The following is a 20,012-nucleotide window of genomic DNA, read 5'->3' on the forward strand; positions in this document are numbered from 1 at the left end:
GGCTATGGTGAGTCTGAAATCGAAACTTCACACTGAGGGTTAAAGGACTTCTGCACTAAATGCTTCAGATGTAAGTGTAAAAACGCACACCAGCCGCCTGTTTAAGAAAAAACTTTTGTGAATGTGTTTTTTTTCCCCTTCCTTTTTCTGAAGTACCCATTAAATAAACAAACTTTTAAAATGGCCAAATCGTCTTTTTATATATATTTGCCAGTAATAACGCCAAACATGCAGATTTTGCCCCAGAAGCGTCGCACTGTGCCGGGGAGGGGCAGCCGTGGTCAGTGTGTGAACAGGAGAGAGAGAGAGAGAGAGAGAGAGAGAGAGAGAGAGAAACGCTCTGCTGTGTTTAGTTCTCGTTGCTCAAACACTTCCTCCTGAAAGGAGAAGCGAAGTCGCCGCCTTACACACACACACACACACACACACACACACCCACCCACCCTCCCACACGGACACACAGTCACACAGTCACAGCGCGCAGGAGGAGACACGGGACACAGGCAGGGAGAGCAGCACGTCCACAGACGAGGTCGAAGTCCGAGGAGATCAGCCATGGGACTCGCGTGCGACACCAGAGCGTCTCTCCCACACAGCGCGCGGACCTGACAACCCGGCCGGACACAAGCGCGCGCGCGCTGACCTGCTTCTCCGTAGAGTACCGCTCGCTGAGGTGAGTCGGCATGCGCTGGGAGCTCGTGCTCCTGAAAGCAAAAGTTAGGATTCCCGTCGAAAAGCAGCAGCTACACCTGCTAGATGACAGGTGCAACCGAGAGTCTTAGGAAATAGATGAATGCTTGTGTGTGAGAGAGAGAGAGGCAGACACGGCCCACCTGCAGGTGTTAGGCTTCAAGTCACTCAAAATGGTTAAAGTTGGGCTTAAGCTTTGTTTGGGTGAGGATATGTGGGGGAGATTTGTGTCTTCTAGCTGTTATTGAAAGCTGACTTTTCTCCAAGGCCAAACTAGGACAGCACACACACACACACACACACACACACACACACACACACACGTTAGTAACACTTAAATATTTGAGTCATTCATGTTTGGTTATAGTGTCTTGCTGTATTTGTAAACGTCTACTGTGTCGACAGACTCACAAGCCTCCACGTTTACCCTGCGCAAAGCCTTAAGAAACCTGTTGGTGCACTTTTGACAAGGAAATGTATTGAAGCGCAACAGCTCTAAAACTGGCTGTAAACTAGTAGACTTTCACCGTGAAGTGTACCGTTCTTAATGCTTAGTAGAAAGAAAGCGTTTATAGCTGTAGGAGGAGGAAGTGCTGAACTGACAGCAGAAATATTAACGTTGCCTGCAGTGGCGATGGGGGGGGGGGGTTGTTTGTTTTTACAAAAAACAAACAAAAAACATTAATACGCTTTCAGACATTTAATTTCTGGACTAATATCAGTAACAATATTTCTGCTAACAAAGCTGGTGTTAGCATCTACAACACGTTCAAGTTGTCTGAAGCGTATCTTTGTTAAACCTCCCACAGTAGCAGGTGGTGCGCCCTCTACAGGCCTTTATACAGTATGCCAACTTCAGACAACTTCAGTTTGGGCTGATAAACTAATGCGTCATTTATGACTTGAAAGCATTGAAACACACACACGAGCAGTTAGAGGGAATCTATTGGCTAATAAGCTTCTGTTTAAAGAGGGTGTGGGAGCTGACAAGCTTGTTGTAGCTTGTCTGGTTACTGTCAGAATGACTCTTCACCAACACCTAAAATAACTGTAATGCTACTCCAGCAGGGAGCCATTTGCTTGCTCTCTCTCTCTCTCTCTCTCTCTCAATCTGTCTCTCTCTGGCTCTCTCTCTCTCTCTCTCTCCCTCCCTCTCTCTCTCTCTCTCTCTCTCTCTCTCTCTGTCCCTCCCTCTCTCTCTCTCTCTGTCCCTCCCCCCTCTCTCTCTCTCTCTCTCTGTCCCTCCCTCTCTCACTCTCTCTCTCTCTCTCTCTCTCTCTCCCTCCCTCTCTCTCTGATCCATGTTTTCTTAGAGGTTAATAAGAGAATATATCCCTGAAGTGAAAGCTTTTCTTATTTGCTTGTAAGGCTATAATGTGTTTATTTAATAGTGTTGCATCTAAAACAACAATCAACATGTGGAAAATAATCAGAATGGGCTGAATAAAAACTAAGCACAAATGAAGTGGCATGGCTGGTGTTCGCGGCTGTTCATTCAGTGTAGATGTGTCCTTACAAAATGTTTGTTCTGGAGAACTTCCACCTGAAGCACAAACTGATTCCACCTGAAGCACAGAAAGGCTGTGAGGAACAGGGCTGTGTGTGTGTAGTATACGTGTATGGTATAAATGTGTGTGTGTGTGTGTGTGTGTGTGTGTGTGTGTGTGTGTGTGTGGTATAGCTACAACCCTCCACCACAGCTATAACCATAAATTGTCATACTCGCATGACACCAGGGCTGTAAAGTAATGTAATGAACCATAATATACATTAACTACTTTACCATACAAATTTTTGAAAAATGTCTTATTCTGAATCTTATCTAACCTTAATGTTAATGACTGGTGTGTTCAGTTCCGTATAAAAGGAGATCTGAACAAGGCATATGTATATCAAACCCTTACATCTGATTATTTTACTGTAAGAGAACATGTGGTCAGTTTAAAAACTGCTGCTGGATTTATTGCTTGGCTATTTTCCTTTCTGACAGTCATAATATAATAATATTAGATTAGATTAGATTAGATTTTTACACATCTTCCATCAGATCTCCCATTTCTGAGGTTTTTCCTCATACTTATACAGTAGATTATAGCATCTCAGATTATAGTGTATATTACAGTATGTCAGATTATAGTGTAGATTATAGTATGTCAGATTATACTATCTCAGATTATAGTTTAGATTATGGTATGTCAGATTATAGTATCTCATAGATTATAGTATATATTATGGTATATCAGATTATAGTATCTCATAGATTATAGTGTATATTATGGTATGTCAGATTATAGTATCTCATATATTATAATGTAGATTATAGTAGATGTAGGATAGATACTTTTGTAGTACACTTTGTTAGAACGCTCTTCTCCTCTGTGATGCTTAATAATGCAAGATTTAAAACAAAGGCATGAGTCACGAGTGAGTTAAAGGTTTCAAAGTTTAAAGGTTTTGTCACACACTTAGTCATACATGGTATAACTCGCAGTGAAATGGTTTTGTGACTGCTCTGTCTGAGCAGTCTGTGTTGAGTGTGGTCCGAGTCAAAGGTGCAGTCTGCAGTGTAAATGAGCAGGTTGATTTGCAGTTTGGAGGGAGTTAAATGGGTGAATGAATGAAGGAAAGCTTAATCCACAGGCTGTGGGGTGACCTTCCTCTCTCTCTCTCTCTCCCTCCCTCCCTCTTTCACTCTCCCTCTCTCTCTCCCTCCATCACATTCTCTTTTGTGCCTGTCTGTCTTCTGTGCATCTCTATATCTGTCTTAACTCTTTCAAAAGTTACGCTCTCTCATTCATTATTCATATATGTGATCCATCCATCTTGTGACCATTCATCTTCCTCTTGATCACATTCCAGAGGTTTTCAGTGGGGTTCAGGTCTGGAGATTGGGCTGGCCATGATAGGGTCTTGATCTGGTGCTCCCTCATCCACACTTTGATTGACCTGGCTCTGTGACCTGGAGCATTATCCTGTTGAAAAATACAATCATCAGAGTTGGGGAACATTGTCAGAGCACAAGGAAGCAAGTTTTCTTCCAGCATAGTTTTGTAAGTGGCTTGATTCATGCGTTCTTCACAAAGACAAATCTGCTCGATTCCAGCCTTGCTGAAACACCCTCAGATCATCACCGATTCTGCACCAAATTTCACAGTGGGTGTGAGACACTCTGGCTTGTAGGCCTCTCCAGGTCTCCGTCTAATCATTACACGAGCAGATGTTGGACAACGCTGAAAATTGCACTCCTCAGAGAAGATGACCTTACTGCAGTCCTCTGTGGTCCAATCCTTATGGTCTTTCGCAAACTTAAATCTGGCTTTTCTTTGCTTTTCATTGATGAAGGGCTTTTTCTAGCCTTGCAGGACTTCAGCTCTGCCTCCAGAAGCCTGTTTCAAACCGTCCTTGCTGTGCAATTCACCCCAGCTGCTGCATGCCATTCTTTTTGTAGGTCAATTGACGTCATCTTATGGTTGTTAAGTGACATTCGAATGAGGTGGCGAACATCACGGTCGGTAGAGTCGTTTTCGACCTCTGCCAGTCTGTAGCTGTTTTTGTCCCGTGTGTTTGCTGCTTGACCTTGTTCTTATGAACCAAAGTGTTTGAAATTTTCAAGATATAAGCAACGGTATCCCTCTGCCAGTAAAGCTACAATTGAACCCTTCTTTTCCTCATTAAAAACCCTTCTTTTCAACTCTCTTGGCGTGGTCTGTAGCTGTATTTTGATTACACTCACTTTTTGGGTCCTAGCACTGCTTTTCCCATCCAGCCGGTTCTATAACAAGAGAAGAGCGATGACAGCAGTGCTGGTTTTTATACTGTTGCGTGTTAGAATATGATTTTAAGGTGATCACCTATTCATCATCTGAGTAAGTAGAATGAGGAGTGTCTGTGAAGGAATTCAACAAACACTTGAGTGGAACGGCTGCTGTACATGTGGAGATGCTGAGTTAAGAAACTATTGGACTGGTCTCTTATTTTTTTCCCAGAGCTGTGTTGGTCTGTAGGCATCTGTCTGTCTGTCCAGAGAGGAAGACATGGGAGATGCGTCTTACTCTCCTTTGAGATCCAGCAGTTTTTGGCCTGAACACACTCTCCAGGCCCATCCCTGATGGCCTGTAAAAACGGAACTGAATAATTTGACCTTGACTCATGCTCACTCTAAAAGTTGAAGATTGTGCTACTTTGCTTGGTGGACATCTGGGGATCCTGAAACCACACTGAAAATCACTCGCAGAGTTCCAGCTTAACTCAGAGCAACTTAACGCAATCCCTAATTAAGTATTTAAATGTAAAAGTCAATGATTGTCCATCATCTTTTAGAGGAGCTATTACACTGGTTCCCATCATCACTAGTCATGCAAAACTGAAAGAGTCCTTAAAAAACAAACAAACAAGCAAACAAAACATCACCTCAGACCTTTCCAACAGACCAGAGATCAGCACAGTTACTTCCTGTGATGTTTCAGCCAATCTGATCAAGCCAGTCCACTGTCCCTGGTTCTCTGAGCTCTGCCACACAGCTGGAAGTTGTGGTGCTCTCTCTCCTGCCCACAGGGTCAGGGGTCAGCCCCCGGTGGGAACACTGCAGGCTATATATAAACCCGGCCAACTCCCCCTCTGTCGGACTCCACAGCCCGGCCCTAAAGACACAGGATGGACACCCACTGCTGTTCCACAAAAAATGTGAATGTTTGTTGTATGATTTCAACTCTGTTCGATGTCTTTAGTGGTGTAGTGTAGCTTAATGTAACTGCTTACTATTGTACAGTGAGGATGTGTTTGATAGTAGCTGAGTGAATCACCTTTATAAGCCTGCAGGTTATTACTGGACTTCCTTGAAATACTGGTATAGGGCTTGGCCCTACCTGAAATCAACAGCTCTTGTGTATAGGAGGTCAGACTGCCAGCATGCATACATATATACACACACACACACAGACACTTGTACACATGCAGTTGACTGGCTCCGTCTAACCTACAAATAGTGCCAGCAGGTTTCCTGTGGCTGTTTCGTGTGAAGAGGGCGAGAGAGACCCCACAGGCTGACATGGCCAAGTTACCGTCATGCTGCGTGTTACGGGCTGGTTCAGGCGCTCGTGCGGACATCGCGTTGCTATTATTCAACAATGTAGGTGACCGGAATCAGGAGTGATCACACAAAACAAACAGCAGTGGTACAAAGTGCTGACCTGCTGCCTGCCTCGGCCTGAAGTCTAAAGTCCTGTTTACACTGCATTAACACCTCTGATGTGCTAATATCAGTCAGATTCATGTTCAAACCTCCATGATAGTAACAGACCGTAACACTGATCATGAGGGCTTCTAGCAGCCTGTAGGGCTCCGTCTGTGTGTGAGTCTGTACGAGGAGTCTCTACACTCTGAAGACTCCTCTGGTAAGTCTGTGGAGGCTTACGGACGTTTATTGCAGTCCGACGTAAAGGAGCAGTCTGTGTGTGTCCAGAAAAGTCCACAGGTGTAGGTGCCCACCATAAATGAAAAGCGACACAAGAGACCCAACCAACTCATTAATAATGAACACAGACAGACGTGTCATACTGGGACTAGCTGTGCTGGGGTGTGTCGCTGGTTTGCCTGGATTCACAAACCAGATAAGCCCAGATAGGATGAATGACTGCCAATAATATGGATGCATGTGTGTGTGTTGATGACTGACTTAAATGATTGAAATGTTTTCTAGCTGATAGTGTGATGTCCCATCGTACCTGGAGTTTTCCTACCAAACGCCTGAAGAGTGAGTACTGCACACACACAGACTCACGCTTACAGGCATTAACACTCGCACTCAAGCACACACCCCTCACTCACCAGTGTTTACAGAAAACAAGTGATACGTAAACATTATAGAAAAAATGCTACATAAGATGTTTTTCCAATTGTTCAGTATGGAAGAAAAAAAAATCACTGAAAAAAGGTCAAAATCGCAGTAAGTTTCCACATTATCAGATCAACATTGCCATATCAGGCTGCGTGTTGGTGGAGGGTGAGGGCGGGGCTTAGACCAGATGTGTCGCTACTCTGATTGGCTGCATCATGCTACAGGTAAACGAGCTTCAGAACCGTCAGTACCGAGCGACGATGTGTTCCGCAGGACGGGCCGACTCTTCTCCTCCCTTAGAGAGGAGGGCAGACACCGTGAGCATCAACCAACCCTCCACCAGCACACAGTCCACAACAATCAACACCATCACTACACTACACTACAATCTACAACCAATCGTCATGTTAACCACACACCCGTGTGTGTTTACTTCTGTGTCTCGCTAAACCCAATCAGAGAGGGGGATTAGTGATGTCACCTGCGACGCTGGTAAAGACAAGCCGCGTGTCTTCTCTGGAGACACCCAGACATCTGAAGGTAACGTGTACGAACGTGCACGCCTGCGCACACACACACATATACACACACACACAGAGTGGGGAAACAGGACTGTTCGGTATTGCCCAATCCCACCGGTGAGGACAGAGTAAGCCTGCTGTACTGTGTGCACAGTAGAGGGGAAGCTGGCGTGTCTTAGGCTCCACAAAGCGCAATGCAGCGATGAAAACTCTTCAGTTCTCCTGCAGGTCCCCCAGACAGGAGAGAAGCGCCCACGCGTGCGCCACTGTAACCCGCGCTCGGCCGTTGCGTACAGTCGCTCAGAGAGCTCGCTGAGAAGAACCACGCGCATACCGTGAACTCGGGGCACGTGGGAGCGGACTCAAAGTAGAGCTTGCGGAGACATCTGAACATACGCGGTCGCTGCGCACGCATCCATGCGCGCGCACGCTGCACCCTAGCGGTTCCCCAGTGTTGGCGCGAGCCCCGATGCAGCGCTCGATCGGAACTCCACGCGCGCAAAACAACACTGCGAGTTTGAACCTCGACCCGGACGGTGGACGCACAGCGAGCAAAGGAAACGGTTTCCAAACACTGTAGTAAGTATTTGGCAACCGGTCGAACAGAGCAGTGAGGGACTGGCGCAGTCCTGGAGTGTAACGCGCAGGTTTTACGCACGTCCACGACCCACATGCTTACGGCGACCTCAACGGCGTGTTTGGAGGATGTCTGGTGTGCGTGCGTCCTGGGACTCACGCCCTGTTCTGCTTTATAGTAAAATGAATTCTCTTTCATCTCCAGCTCCGGACTTTTTTGTTTGCTGAACCGGAAACACGAGTTGAACGGAGATGGCTCTGAAAATGATTTATGTATCAAACCTGTTCGTTTCCAAGACGTAATGAACCGATTGCCAGAACGCGTCACCCCAAGCTCGAGCTTACTGCCTGTACTTCTCAGTGTTTTCACCCTCTCCGCGTGACGATAAGAGGTTGTACGCAGCTGTTTTCTATAGTTTCCTCCAAATCTGTATTATTCGGACGATTCAGGCCAGTACAGTGTAATAACAGCTCTAAGAACTCGAATACTGTGAAGGCGCACCAGAGCGCAGTGCAGTTATCCTCCGCCCTTAATCTTAGAAGAGTTGATGTCCGCACTAAAGACGGAGACCCTTCGAGAAAAGCTGTTGGTTCAGACAGGAAGACGCAGATTGGAGCGACCCTGCACGCTCATGTGGGGTTTAAGGCAACCGCATGGCGCGTCAGACGACAAAATCACGTGTTTGTAAAACCTGCCCGAGTTTCCCACAACCTGCTTTTACTTGGGAGTGTGCGCTTGGATAATGGCGCATGCCATACGCCGTGCTTACGTCATGGTTATGAAATCGTGTCAAATTCAGAAAGTGGGCAGTGACCGTCGGCATGCGCTCAAAATGACGTCAGAACCTTTAGTTGTGTTAGTAATATTTCTGCAATTCTTTGTGTGAGTATATTAATGTAATCTGTGAGTGTATTAATGTTTCCACCAGAGCTCCAGTGAGAATGAGTGTGTGTTTAGCGCTGCACATGAAGCATGTGTCTGTGCACATGACCGTCAGTGAGCTGGTTGGCTTTCTCCTCAGGTGCCTTCCTCCCAGGTGAGGACGAGGAGCCGGAGAAAGGAGCAATGAAGAGGCTCAGTACCATGTGGAGTTCTCTACGGGTGAAGATGCAACGTGACAGTAAGACTTCACATTAATGAAAACAAAGCAAAGATTTACACACTGTAAATGTGATCAGAAAGAGTCGGTACACTGTGTAGGTGGATGTGATGTTGCTCAGGGCCACATGCAAATAATTCAGATCACCATAATGAATTGTAAGAAGTTCTGGATGTAACGGGATTTTTCCTGAATGTTTTCACATGGTCTGAGAAATGCGTCTGGATCTATAACGGCACTATGCGGAAACATCATGGGTGAACCTGAGCGTTCACCCACACCGCAAGTCACACTGCAGTAGAGCAGTTATACTAGGCTGAGGATTTCCTGTTTATGCAACACTTTCTCTTTTCTCTTCTGTGTGTGTGTGTGTGTACCTGTTTGGCCTGTAGTGCGTGTCTGCATGCATCTGTTTTAATGTTTGTGTAATTGCTGTTTAACAGTGCTAGGAGCTGTTGTATATTCAGAAGCACAGAATATATGTGCACGTGAAAGTGTGAAAAGCAGGAACAGGACAGGATATTTATCTTTATATTTACACACACACACACACATACACACACACATATATATATTCTGCGCCAAACGTAGCCTACAGCAGGTACGCGCACACACACATTCTCTACTGAATAATGTTGACATGTAAAATGGATACCTGTGCGTGATCTACCAGACGTCTGGAATTTTGAGGTTGTTTGTGTGTGTGTGTGTGTGTGTGTGTATGTGTGTGTGTATGTGTGTGTGTATGTGTGTGTGTATGTGTGTGTGTATGTGTGTGTGTATGTGTGTGTGTATGTGTGTGTGTATGTGTGTGTGTGTGTATGTGTGTGTGTATGTGTGTGTGTATGTGTGTGTGTATGTGTGTGTGTGAGTGTGAGATCTATCAGAGGTTTGGTAGTTTGAGTGTGTGTGAGATCTACTGAGGTCTTGGGGTTTGAGGGTGTGTGTGTATATGGGTGTGTGTGCGAGCTACCAGAGGTCTGGGAGTTTGAGGGGGGTTGTGTGCGCGTGTGTGTGTGTGTGCGTGTATGCATGCGTGCTAGTTTTCCAACTTCTCATATTTCTTCCTTTGGTTGTTTACATCACTTGAACATCTACGTCACACTGTCTGGTTGGTTTGTCTGTCTGGATCTGGAGGTCCCACACGATCTGAGCTTTGATCTTGGCCACCATTTAGGGGTGTCCAGCTGATATGTCTTGTATATGTCCCCTGACACTGGTTTGTCTCTCTGTGTCCGATTCCTGGACTGCGTCTTGTATTCTGCTACTGGATGCTGGATCGTCTGATTTTACACAGTCTGTATCTTGAGTCTCTCCACTGAGTGCTCAGTGCTTGATCTGGTACTGCTGTGATGAGTGACTCTGTGCTGGCCTTCATTGGTAGGATTGTCCTATGTCAACAAACCCTGCCATTTGTTGGTGGTACATTCCACCCCTGCTGTCTGTCGGTGGTACATTCCATGGAGGGGCTTATCCTGTCATGATAACTCCGTATTCATGGACGTTTGGTGTCCCATCTTTGACAGAAGATCTTACTCTGTAGGCCCCTCCACCTCCAGCCATTGGAGGTTGGCACTGTGAGGAGTTCTCTGGTCTGGACCGTCTGGTCTGGGTGTGGTTCTTCTCTTGGCCTTTGCTGTTTTATTAATATATTTATAAATACTGAGATGTTTATGAATGAACAGGAAGTGGCTACAGGACGTCTGTATCTGATCTTCCACTGTAGTTCCTTTCACTGTCGCTAGGGCCCACCGATGGTTGCCATGGAGAGAGTGTTCAGGCTGGAACACGCATTAGTGTGGTGGAAACATTCTTTCTATCCTGCCCTGTTTTTTGCGCCCTGGGTGGGGGTGATTCGCAGGCTCCATCCAGCAACTCCAAACTGGCTGTCCTCGGTCTGCACGTATGTGAATCGGGTGTCCTGTCTAATGTGTGTGTCTGTGTATGTGCAACCTGTCTTACTGTGTTTGGTGTGTGCAGTAAATAAGTAGTTAACACTACACACACTGTTTCTGTTAGTAGAGCCAGACTATCTGCTCTCACACTTGTAAGTACTTCATACTAGCGTCAACCTAGATAATACCACACTGACCCACCTGTACAAAGGGAGGGGTAATTATGTTAAAATGCTGTTTGTCCACTACAGTTCAGCATTTAACACCATCATCCCCTCCCTACTCACTACTAAGTTGGAGGATCTAGGACTGCATACATCCCTGTGCGACTGGATCTCCAACTTCCTAACAGACAGACCACAATCAGTACGGGTGGGCAACTGCGCCTCATCCACCCTCACCCTCAGCACTGGAGCTCCTCAGGGTTGTGTTCTAAGCCCACTGCTCTACTCACTGTACACCTACGACTGCACAGCCACTTCCAGCTCCACCATCATTGTCGAGTTTGCTGACGACACCGTTGTCATGGGCCTGATCTCGGACAACGATGAGGAGATAATACCTGGAGGAGATAAAACACCTGGAAAACTGGTGCCAGGAAAATAATCTCCTCCTAAACGTCAGTAAGCAGAGGAGCTGATCGTGGATTGCAGCAAGAAGCAGGAGCGGCACTACCAACCTGTGAGGATCAGTGGAACCACCGTGGAGAGAGTAGATAGTTTCAAGTACCTTGGTGTTCACATCTCGCAGGACCTGTCCTGGTCCCGCCATACCAACTCCCTGGCAAAGAAGGCTCGTCAGCGTCTTTACCACCTCAGACGCCTAAGAGACTTCAGACTGCCCTCCAAGGTACTGCGGAACTTCTACACCTGTACTATCGAGAGCATCCTCACGGGGAACATCACAGTCTGGTTTGGGAATAGCACCAAGCAGAACAGACAAGCACTCCAAAGGGTAGTGCGTTCAGCAGAGCGCATCACTCACACGGAACTTCCTGACCTGCAGACCATCTACCACAAGCGGTGTCAGACCAAGACCAGGAGGATTGTGAAGGACCCCACCCATCCCAACAATAGGCTCTTCTCTCTGTTGAGGTCAGGGAGGCGCTTTCTCTCCCCGAAGACCAAGACAGAGAGACTGAAGAGGAGCTTCTTCCCACAGGCCATTCGGGCCCTGAATCAACTGAATCAACTGGGAAACTGATAAACTGTGGGGACCACCACCACCATGTAACATAACTGTGTGTGTGTGTGTGTGTGTGTGTGTGTATGTATGTATATATATTTCAATTGCCACCATGTAACATAAAAACTGTAAATATGTCATTTTACAAAATGGATCTGTACATTGTGTACATATATACACAACCATATACATTGTACATTGTGTATATAAACATAATATACATACATTGTTAATATATTTTTGTACATATATAGAATATATATTTCTCTATGCACCCCTGTTTTCTTTTCCTCAGTCTGGACAGAGCGTGCTCCACCATTTCACTGCGAGTTATACTGTGTATGACTGTATGTGACGAATAAACCAAACTTGAAACTTGGACTGCGGTAGTCACGTCCATGTCTTGTCCACTTGTCCGTAGGACCTAAAGAACCACCGTCCCCGGTGAATACACAGCCTCTTCCCACGGAGGACGCACCCAAGGACCAGCGATATGCCAGTGGGCAGTTCTTCTTCGAGTACCTGGTGGTGGTCAGTCTCAAAAAGTCCAAGAGTGACGTGTACGAGCCCCTGATCTCCTACCAATTCCCCAAGGTGAGACGTTTGGATCTCACAACCCGTGTTCCAACACGGTAAAAATACTCTTCCGTTTCAGATGGTGCACCAAAATGGCTTTAGATCATATTTAACATACTCAGACATAAAAGAGGAAATGAATAAAGTTGAAGAAAGAAACCCATAAACCATATCTACATGACCTGACCAATCACAAAAAGGAGAGTTTTTAGAGTGCCTGAATTAAGGGGTAGTTTGTGAAACCATTTAAAAACCTTTTCCCCTTTTTTAGTGGTTCAAAAGCTGCATGTTTACAGTGTCTCTCATCGCGATTGATGGACATTTCAGTATTATTGTCTTTACCAGTATGACAGTGTGTGACAGAGCCTAACACAGTATAGCTACGGTACACAGTGTTGTTGGTGTGGACTAGTGTTCACTCATGACTGTAAACGCTATGGCAGCCTCTTCAGTAGATGTATGTATGTAGATATTTGTGTGATTTTGATGGGCGTAAGAAATCTGGCCAGTTTTGTTTGAGTTTGGAAAATGTGAGTCATGACTACTCAGCATGCTTTGAGGCAATGCATGAGGTCTGCTTGGCTTTGCTCTGCCTTGCACGCTTTCTTAGAAAAGGTGAAGGTGTGAAGAGTGAATCTCTAAATGAGTGTTATAAACACTCTGGAACGGATCTCTCTCACACAGAGACACACACACACACACATCCCTTATTCATGGAAATTAGTTCAGTTCTACACTGGTATGACTGTTAGACTAGAAGCAGTCATTTTCTCCACTCAAAGCTGAATCTCACAGAATCTCACAGCACTCTCTCTTTCTCCACGTCACCTGTGTGTATCTCTCAGAGGGATGGCATGGTCCGTTTTCAGAAGGAGGAAGAGGAGAAGACGCTGAAGGCCATTACTCTGTTTTGTTTCCCCGAGGGCATTAACTGGGCTCCTCTGACTGAGTATCGCAGGTACCAGCGAGCGAGACGCTCACCTGACACACCTGTCCTCAGGTACAGACGTAGCAGACTTTTCCCTCAACCTCTCTCTCTCTCCCTCTTGCTCACTCGCGCTCTCCTACACAGTGAGACCTTTTCTTTTGTTCTGACGGAGGTTGACGGAAGCAGACGGAACGGTTACTGCAGAAGGCTGCTGGTAATTTCTTCAGAACATTCCTCAGATTACAGCTACACCAACACTGCATGCTCAGGGTACTAATCCTCTGTTACTCAAAGTGGAAATTATTGCTCAAGAATATATTCTCTCTCTTTCTTTCTCTTTCTTTCTCACTCCCCAACCCCCCCCCCCCCCCCCCCCCCAGCCTCATGGTAAGGGTGCTCGTCCTCCGGAGGCGTACTGTATCATCAGTAAGGTCGCCTGCTTCGGCCTTTTCTCTAAGGTAATCTACATTACCTGTGCTCTTCCCCCAACACTAGCTCCGCCCATCACTAGCTCTGCCCATCACTAGCCCCGCCCAGCCCCCTTCACACACTGGAGCATTTAACTGTTATCATATATGTTACATTAAACAGTAATATATATTATTATGTATGTTAAACAGTACTGTATGTTAGTACTGTATGATCCAGATAACTGTAACTAACTAAGTTAACCAGGACAGCGTTCATTTGTGATTCTGGACATAAAAGGTGGGAGAATGCAGGGTCTCTGTCCTCTGGACATTTATGGGGATGTCTTCAGGGTGGACTGCACTCATGTGATGGTGGTCTTGCTTCTGATGTGTGTTATCGCTTTATCTTTGTCCCTTGGTAACTGTTAACTGCTGTTAGAGAGCAGACTGCTATCTGCTGTCATTGTGTGTCTAAACCCACAGCAGACCTGGAGATGGCTGTCTCTCTCCTGGATTAGCTTCTCTGATGGATTAGTGTTCTCCTGGATTAGTATCTTTGATGGATTAGTGTCTCTGCTTTATTGGTGTTCTCCTGGATTACTGTGCTGGTGACTCACTGCTGGTAGAAAACCTCTTCCACAGCAGCTTTTGAAGGCGAACGCCCTCAGGCTCCCATGGTGTTGATCTCACTCTCACTGAGGGATTGTTTTACAATTGTTTTCCAGTTGCTCCAGGGTGTAACGCACAAAACCAAAGAAGCCAAACATGGAGTCAGCAGGCTTTCTTAGGAGTGCTGATTGGTTTGTTTCCTGGGCCTTAACTTAGTTTTAACATGTGTGCTGATTTGGTTTAGATCTTTGATGAGGTGGAGAAGCGACGACAGATCTCCATGGCAATGATCTACCCCTTCATGCAGAGCCTGAGAGAGGCACCATTTCCTGCTCCTGGAAACACAGTCAAAATCAAAAGCTTCATCCCGGACTCGGGCACTGAGGTAATAGCTGTTCCAGGGTCAGTTTTATAAAGTCCTTTCTGACTGCACAGTGGATGCTCTGGTTGTCCTGAGATCAGCACTACGGCCCACTAAACACAAGCTTTACCGAGTAAGAGAAAGTCATACAGACTGTGAAGGACGGTCAGACTGACAGGAAGGCGGGTGTGGGCCAGCCAGCCCTCAGTGTGGAGACTGACCCACGACTGCTGGACCCACGACTGCTGGACCTACGACTGCTGGACCTACGACTGCTGGACCCACGACTGCTGGACCCACGACTGCTGCCACTTTAGTAGAACAGAGAGACAAGCACACAACAGGCAAGACATATCAAAATAACAGCAGGAACCTACAGGGACAGGCAGGAACATGCTATTTATACACACACACACACACACACACACACACACACACACACACAACCATGCAGAGGCAGGCGTGCTGTACTCTGTCCGAACCTGATGAGGGTTCAGGCAGTATTTTGTCTTGGACCTATGATCTCTCTCTCACACACACACACACTCTCTGATTGGTCCACTCAGGCAGCCCTTCGCAGTGATCTGATTGGTCCACTCAGCCATGCACCACAACACAGCACTTCCCTCAGTAGGTTCCCTGCGGTGATGAGGGTGAGCTCATTACAGGAGTCAGATTTCATGGAGTCAGACTGGAGTGTAAATCAGACGTGTCCACATGCAGCCCTTCTATTTCTAACATGAACATGGACTTTATGTTTGGTTTACTGCGTATCTCTGTCATATCTGATGCATGTGTGCGTAGATCATTAGTCTGACCAGGCCCACAGACTCTTGGCTGGAACATGTAGATTTCCGGACGCTCTTCAGGTGCCTGTCAGACGAGGAGGTGCTGCAGGTGTTTGCAGCCACTGTGCTGGAACGGAGAATCATCTTCATCGCTGAAGAATTGGGGTATGAAGGAACACACACACATACACATACTGTATATATAGTATATACCATATACAGTGTGTGTGTATATATTGTAGTGTGTTTATGAATACTGCACATAAACAGTATATGCCCTGTGCAATGTGTATATACTGTAATGTTTATGTATACTGTACATATACAGTATATGCCCTGTACAGTGTGTATATACTGTAGTGTGTGTGTGTGTGTGTATACTGTACATATACAGTATATGCCCTGTACAGTGTGTATATACTGTAGTGTGTGTGTGTGTATACTGTACATATACAGTATATGCCCTGTACAGTGTGTGTATACTGTACATATAGAGTATATGCCCTGTACAGTGTGTATATACTGTAGTGTGTGTATACTGTACATATAGAGTATATGCCCTGTACAGTGTGTATATACTGTAGTGTGTATGTATACTGTACATATACAGTATATGCCCTGTACAGTGTGTATATACTGTTGTGTGTGTGTGTGCGTGTGTGTATACTGTACATATACAGTATATGCCCTGTACAGTGTGTATATACTGTAGTGTGTGTGTGTATACTGTACATATACAGTATTTACTCTCCCTGTGGTCATGTCTCTCTCTGGCCCTCAGGACATTGTCCCAGGTGATCCATGCTGTTTCTGTTCTCCTTCATCCCTTCATCTGGCAGCACACACTCATCTCCATTGTCCCTGAAATCCTCATTGACGTTGTCATGGCGCCCACGCCGTACCTGCTAGGTGTGCAGAAACGCTTCGCGGACCAGGTTACTGACCAGGGCGACGTGAGTACATACCTCCTGCTGGGAGTGAAGGTCAGGCCAGGGAACCCCTCCCCAGCACTACTCATTAGTGCCCCCAGCACTGCCCTCGTTAGTACCCCCAGCACTGCCCTCGTTAGTGCCCCCAGTACTGCCCTCGTTAGTACCCCCAGCACTACTCATTAGTACCCCCAGCACTACTCGTTAGTGCCCCCAGTACTGCCCTTGTTAGTACCCTCAGCACTACTCGTTAGTCCCCCCAGCCCTACTTATCTCGCCTATAAGCACTCAGCAGTTACGTCAGCGGACGTGGGCCGGCAGTAAGCCAAGCTGGTGATTTAAAATTCATTTTAAGTCTGATCTTTTGGAAACTGAACCAGTGAATTACGACTGAGCTGGTACTGGGTAACCATCACGTGTGCTATGGTCCTGACCTGGAATCACCCAGCCCAGTTATTTAAGAAACCTTGAGACTTTTGTTCAAATGAATGTGGAACTTGTTCGAGTGACTTGGGAGCGCTACCCACACAGAATATAGCAACAAGACAGTACAAGACAGGAGAGGACAGAAATGTCAGGACAGGGAAGGACAGATGTGACCCAGTGAATAGTAGGTAGCGCTGAGTGTGATCTTTCCAATGCCAGTCCAGCCAGGGCTGAAGCCAGACAGTGTTCTTCCTGCTGACCTGCCGTTTGTTACCTGAGGATGAGGATGTATGTACCAAACACCCTAAATATCACCTCATTTGTCCTGTTCGTAGTTGCTGGCTGTGGATTTGTCAGAGGGAAGGACGCAAACATTTATCAGACAAGTAGGTTGGTTTTACGCTTTTCTTGACACTGCATGTCCTAACGTCCACGTGACCACCTGGTGGCAGTAGAGATATGGGTGTGGTCATTCATGTTACGCTGTCACGGGGTGACGTGAGCAATGCAGCTGGAATGGTCCTGGACCCGCGTGGCTCCCGTGAGGCTCACGCTGGCTCCTAGTGCCCTCCAGAACTGCAGACTGACCTTGCTGTGCTAAAATCTGTTGGTCCACACAGGTTGGGGATGAGAACTCCATCTTACCCCACAAACTCAAAGAAGAAATCCTCCAGGCACTGAAGATGAGAAACGAAACAGCCAGTAAGTGTCTCCACGAATCCCTCACGTTGTAGACGGTGGTTACGGCTCCAGTTGACTTCTAACATCAGCAAAGGAGCACATTTATTCCCTAAAGAGAACCATCTTAAACACCAGTGACTTTTTCAGCCCTGGACGAGCTGAACCAGGTGGTTCCGGAGGCGTTCCTGCCGTTTTTTGTGAAGACGGTTGGCCACTTCGCTAAGCACATCACACGGACCGGGCAGAACCAGGAGGGTCACTTCCAGAAGAGGACCTTCTGCAAAGCACACGAGTCCAAAAGCACGCGACGATTCGTCAAGAAATTTGTGGAGACACAGATGTTCGATCTCTTTATCCAGGAAGTGGAACAGAGGTCTGCCTCCCAGGAAGGTACGACACGTTGTAACGCAGACATGTTCTGGTGAAATGGTTCGGATAGCACAAGTGTGATGATGAGCGTGGAGCAGGTGCCAGAGTGCTCAGCAAGACCGAGTGAGTGTTTGCCTCATGGAGATTAGATGCTCAAAATTCCAGCACAGTTCAGATCACCTGATCACCTACTTGCCTTGCATGTTAGTCAGTTGTGTTCTGTAGTACATCGTCCCTCACATCACTGTTCTGAGGTCAGCTGAACCTGTATACTGTAGTCCATCATCCCTCACATCACTGTTCTGAGGTCAGCTGAACCTGTATCCTGTAGTCCATCGTCCCTCACATCACTGTACCTGCATGCTGTGTATTTACTAATAAAATAAGCAGGTACTTCAGGGTAGATAAATATATATAGAGAAATAAATAAATAAATAAATAAATAAATAAATAAATGTGTGTGTGTGTGTGTGTGTATATACACACACACACACACACACACACACACACACACACACACACACACACACACACACACACACACAATCTCGATCGATTGATAGATAGATGTATTATGCCAAATGTGTGGATTATTTGCTAATTTTCTCTCAGCAAAGTCTGTTTTTTTTTGTCCTTTCCAGGGTTTTTTGAGCAGAAGATTGCAGAATACCACAAAAAGATGAAAGAGAAGATGATGAAGCAGTAAGCAAGGACTTAGTGTGTGTGTGTGAGTCTGTGTGTGTGTGAAACGTGCCTTAGGATTTAGGGCGTGCTAGTACTTTACGTACAACGCATGTGTGTGTACACGTGTCAAACGTGTCCTAGGTCTTAAGTAAATCAAATGGATGTTAAATAATTGTTCACAATGTAGATAGGACATTTTTATTTGTTATTTTCATTTTAATTGTAAAATGAATGGGGATTTTGTATGTATATATTTTAATATTTTACTCCTACAGTGGAGTTTGGTTGTGGTTCCTTTTATGATCAGTACATTCACAACTGAGCCAGTGGAGAAACTCTTTTGAATAGTCAGTTTTAAAGAAATCAGGTTTCATTTTTACAGTGTTGAAAGTTGACACAGACCAAAAAGGTGTGTGCTGCGTTTTACTGTCTTTAAGTCCCAGGCTTTGATGTTGGCATGTGTGTGGTATCTTGAGCTGTGCGCTGAAGTACAGGATGTGGTTTTAGCAGAGCACTGATGAAACCTTTGAAAATCTCATTAGTTCATCATTCTAAACGCAGCTTGTGCTCGACCTCACAAACCTTGTCAGGTTTTTTTAATCAAACTGATCAGTACTGAAGCTGCAGTTATAATAAAGGACTGATGAGAAGTCAGAGGCCTGCGTGCGCAGTTAATAAAGTGAAAAAAGTGAAAAATCAAGAAACAAATTGATTATTTATTAATGTTAGTTGTTAGAATCCACACTGATACTCATATGTGGAATTTGCATCAAGGTGTCAACTGTTTTTACCATCCGTTCACTGGAAAGGTAAACTATACCGCTACAGATAAACAGAATAAACCGAACTTGAACTTGAACAGAAGGCAATCTCACCACAGCTTGCAGTCTCCCGTCTCTGCCAGAAGGGGGCAGTATGTGGTGAGTTGGCGTGACTCCTCCGGCATCTGTGCGCTCTCCCTCGTGGGTGCAGATGTGAGTCACGGCCTCGTCTGACGGCGACACAGATGAGTGACCTAGTCCTGGGCTTAGGGGTGAGGAACCAACTACAAGATTGACAGCTGAGTGTTCGAAACATGCAAACATCCTTAACAGAAAACTCATGGATGACAAGTTTCACCCTCTGTGACTGTTCGCCTATCCCCCCTGTGTATAGTTCTTGGACTGTTCTAACAACATTAAATGAATGTGTGTATAAGGCATACAGATGCAAGTCTTATGAAATGTTTCACGGAGGGACGTTTGAGAGTGTAAACACAGTGGTCCTTCAGACTTCAGTACTTCAGCAAGCTCACCTGTGTCTGTCCTACTGTACTGGGGTCAGTTATAACCCACAAACAAACAGAGGCTGAGGTTTAATATAACAGTCTTTATTTAGGTGAGCTAGTCTTATTAGAAAATTAAATTCTTTACAGTAAATGGAAATAAAATGCAATCCCAGTGACACTC

The 20,012-nt window shown here is 45.9% G+C and overlaps 1 protein-coding gene across 4 annotated transcripts; it reads left to right on the top strand.

Moving 5' to 3' along the window:
• The first annotated feature begins 437 nt into the window (after positions 1-437).
• Positions 438-19,767, top strand: dennd2da (DENN/MADD domain containing 2Da). 4 transcript variants are annotated; one of them, XM_035522125.1, is made up of 17 exons: positions 438-673; positions 6,389-6,442; positions 6,751-6,843; positions 6,986-7,066; positions 8,646-8,744; positions 12,225-12,397; positions 13,225-13,337; positions 13,452-13,521; positions 13,688-13,765; positions 14,571-14,711; positions 15,254-15,340; positions 15,492-15,640; positions 16,257-16,428; positions 17,166-17,216; positions 17,451-17,532; positions 17,659-17,901; positions 18,522-19,767. In XM_035522125.1, the coding sequence occupies exons 2-17, from the start codon at positions 6,400-6,402 to the stop codon at positions 18,584-18,586; spliced, it is 1,740 nt and encodes a 579-aa protein (XP_035378018.1). In that variant the 5' UTR covers positions 438-673; positions 6,389-6,399; the 3' UTR covers positions 18,587-19,767. The 4 variants fall into 4 exon arrangements, with proteins under 4 accessions (XP_035378018.1, XP_035378017.1, XP_035378019.1 ...); XM_035522124.1 differs by lacking the exon at positions 438-673 and adding an exon at positions 4,656-5,818; XM_035522126.1 differs by lacking the exons at positions 438-673; positions 15,254-15,340 and adding an exon at positions 4,658-5,818.
• Positions 19,768-20,012: the final 245 nt, after the last annotated feature.

This window comes from Electrophorus electricus, chromosome 23 (genome assembly GCF_013358815.1).
Source record: "Electrophorus electricus isolate fEleEle1 chromosome 23, fEleEle1.pri, whole genome shotgun sequence".
Lineage (NCBI taxonomy): Eukaryota > Metazoa > Chordata > Actinopteri > Gymnotiformes > Gymnotidae > Electrophorus > Electrophorus electricus.

Excerpts from the sequence above, each read along its gene's own strand:
- dennd2da (XM_035522124.1), top strand. The coding sequence starts at position 5,755 with ATGCTGCGTGTTACGGGCTGGTTCAGGCGCTCGTGCGGACATCGCGTT. Across the intron at positions 6,443-6,750 it reads TCCTACCAAACGCCTGAAGA|GTAAACGAGCTTCAGAACCG; the intron begins GTGAGTACTGCA and ends ATCATGCTACAG. Across the intron at positions 6,844-6,985 it reads TAGAGAGGAGGGCAGACACC|AGAGGGGGATTAGTGATGTC; the intron begins GTGAGCATCAAC and ends AAACCCAATCAG.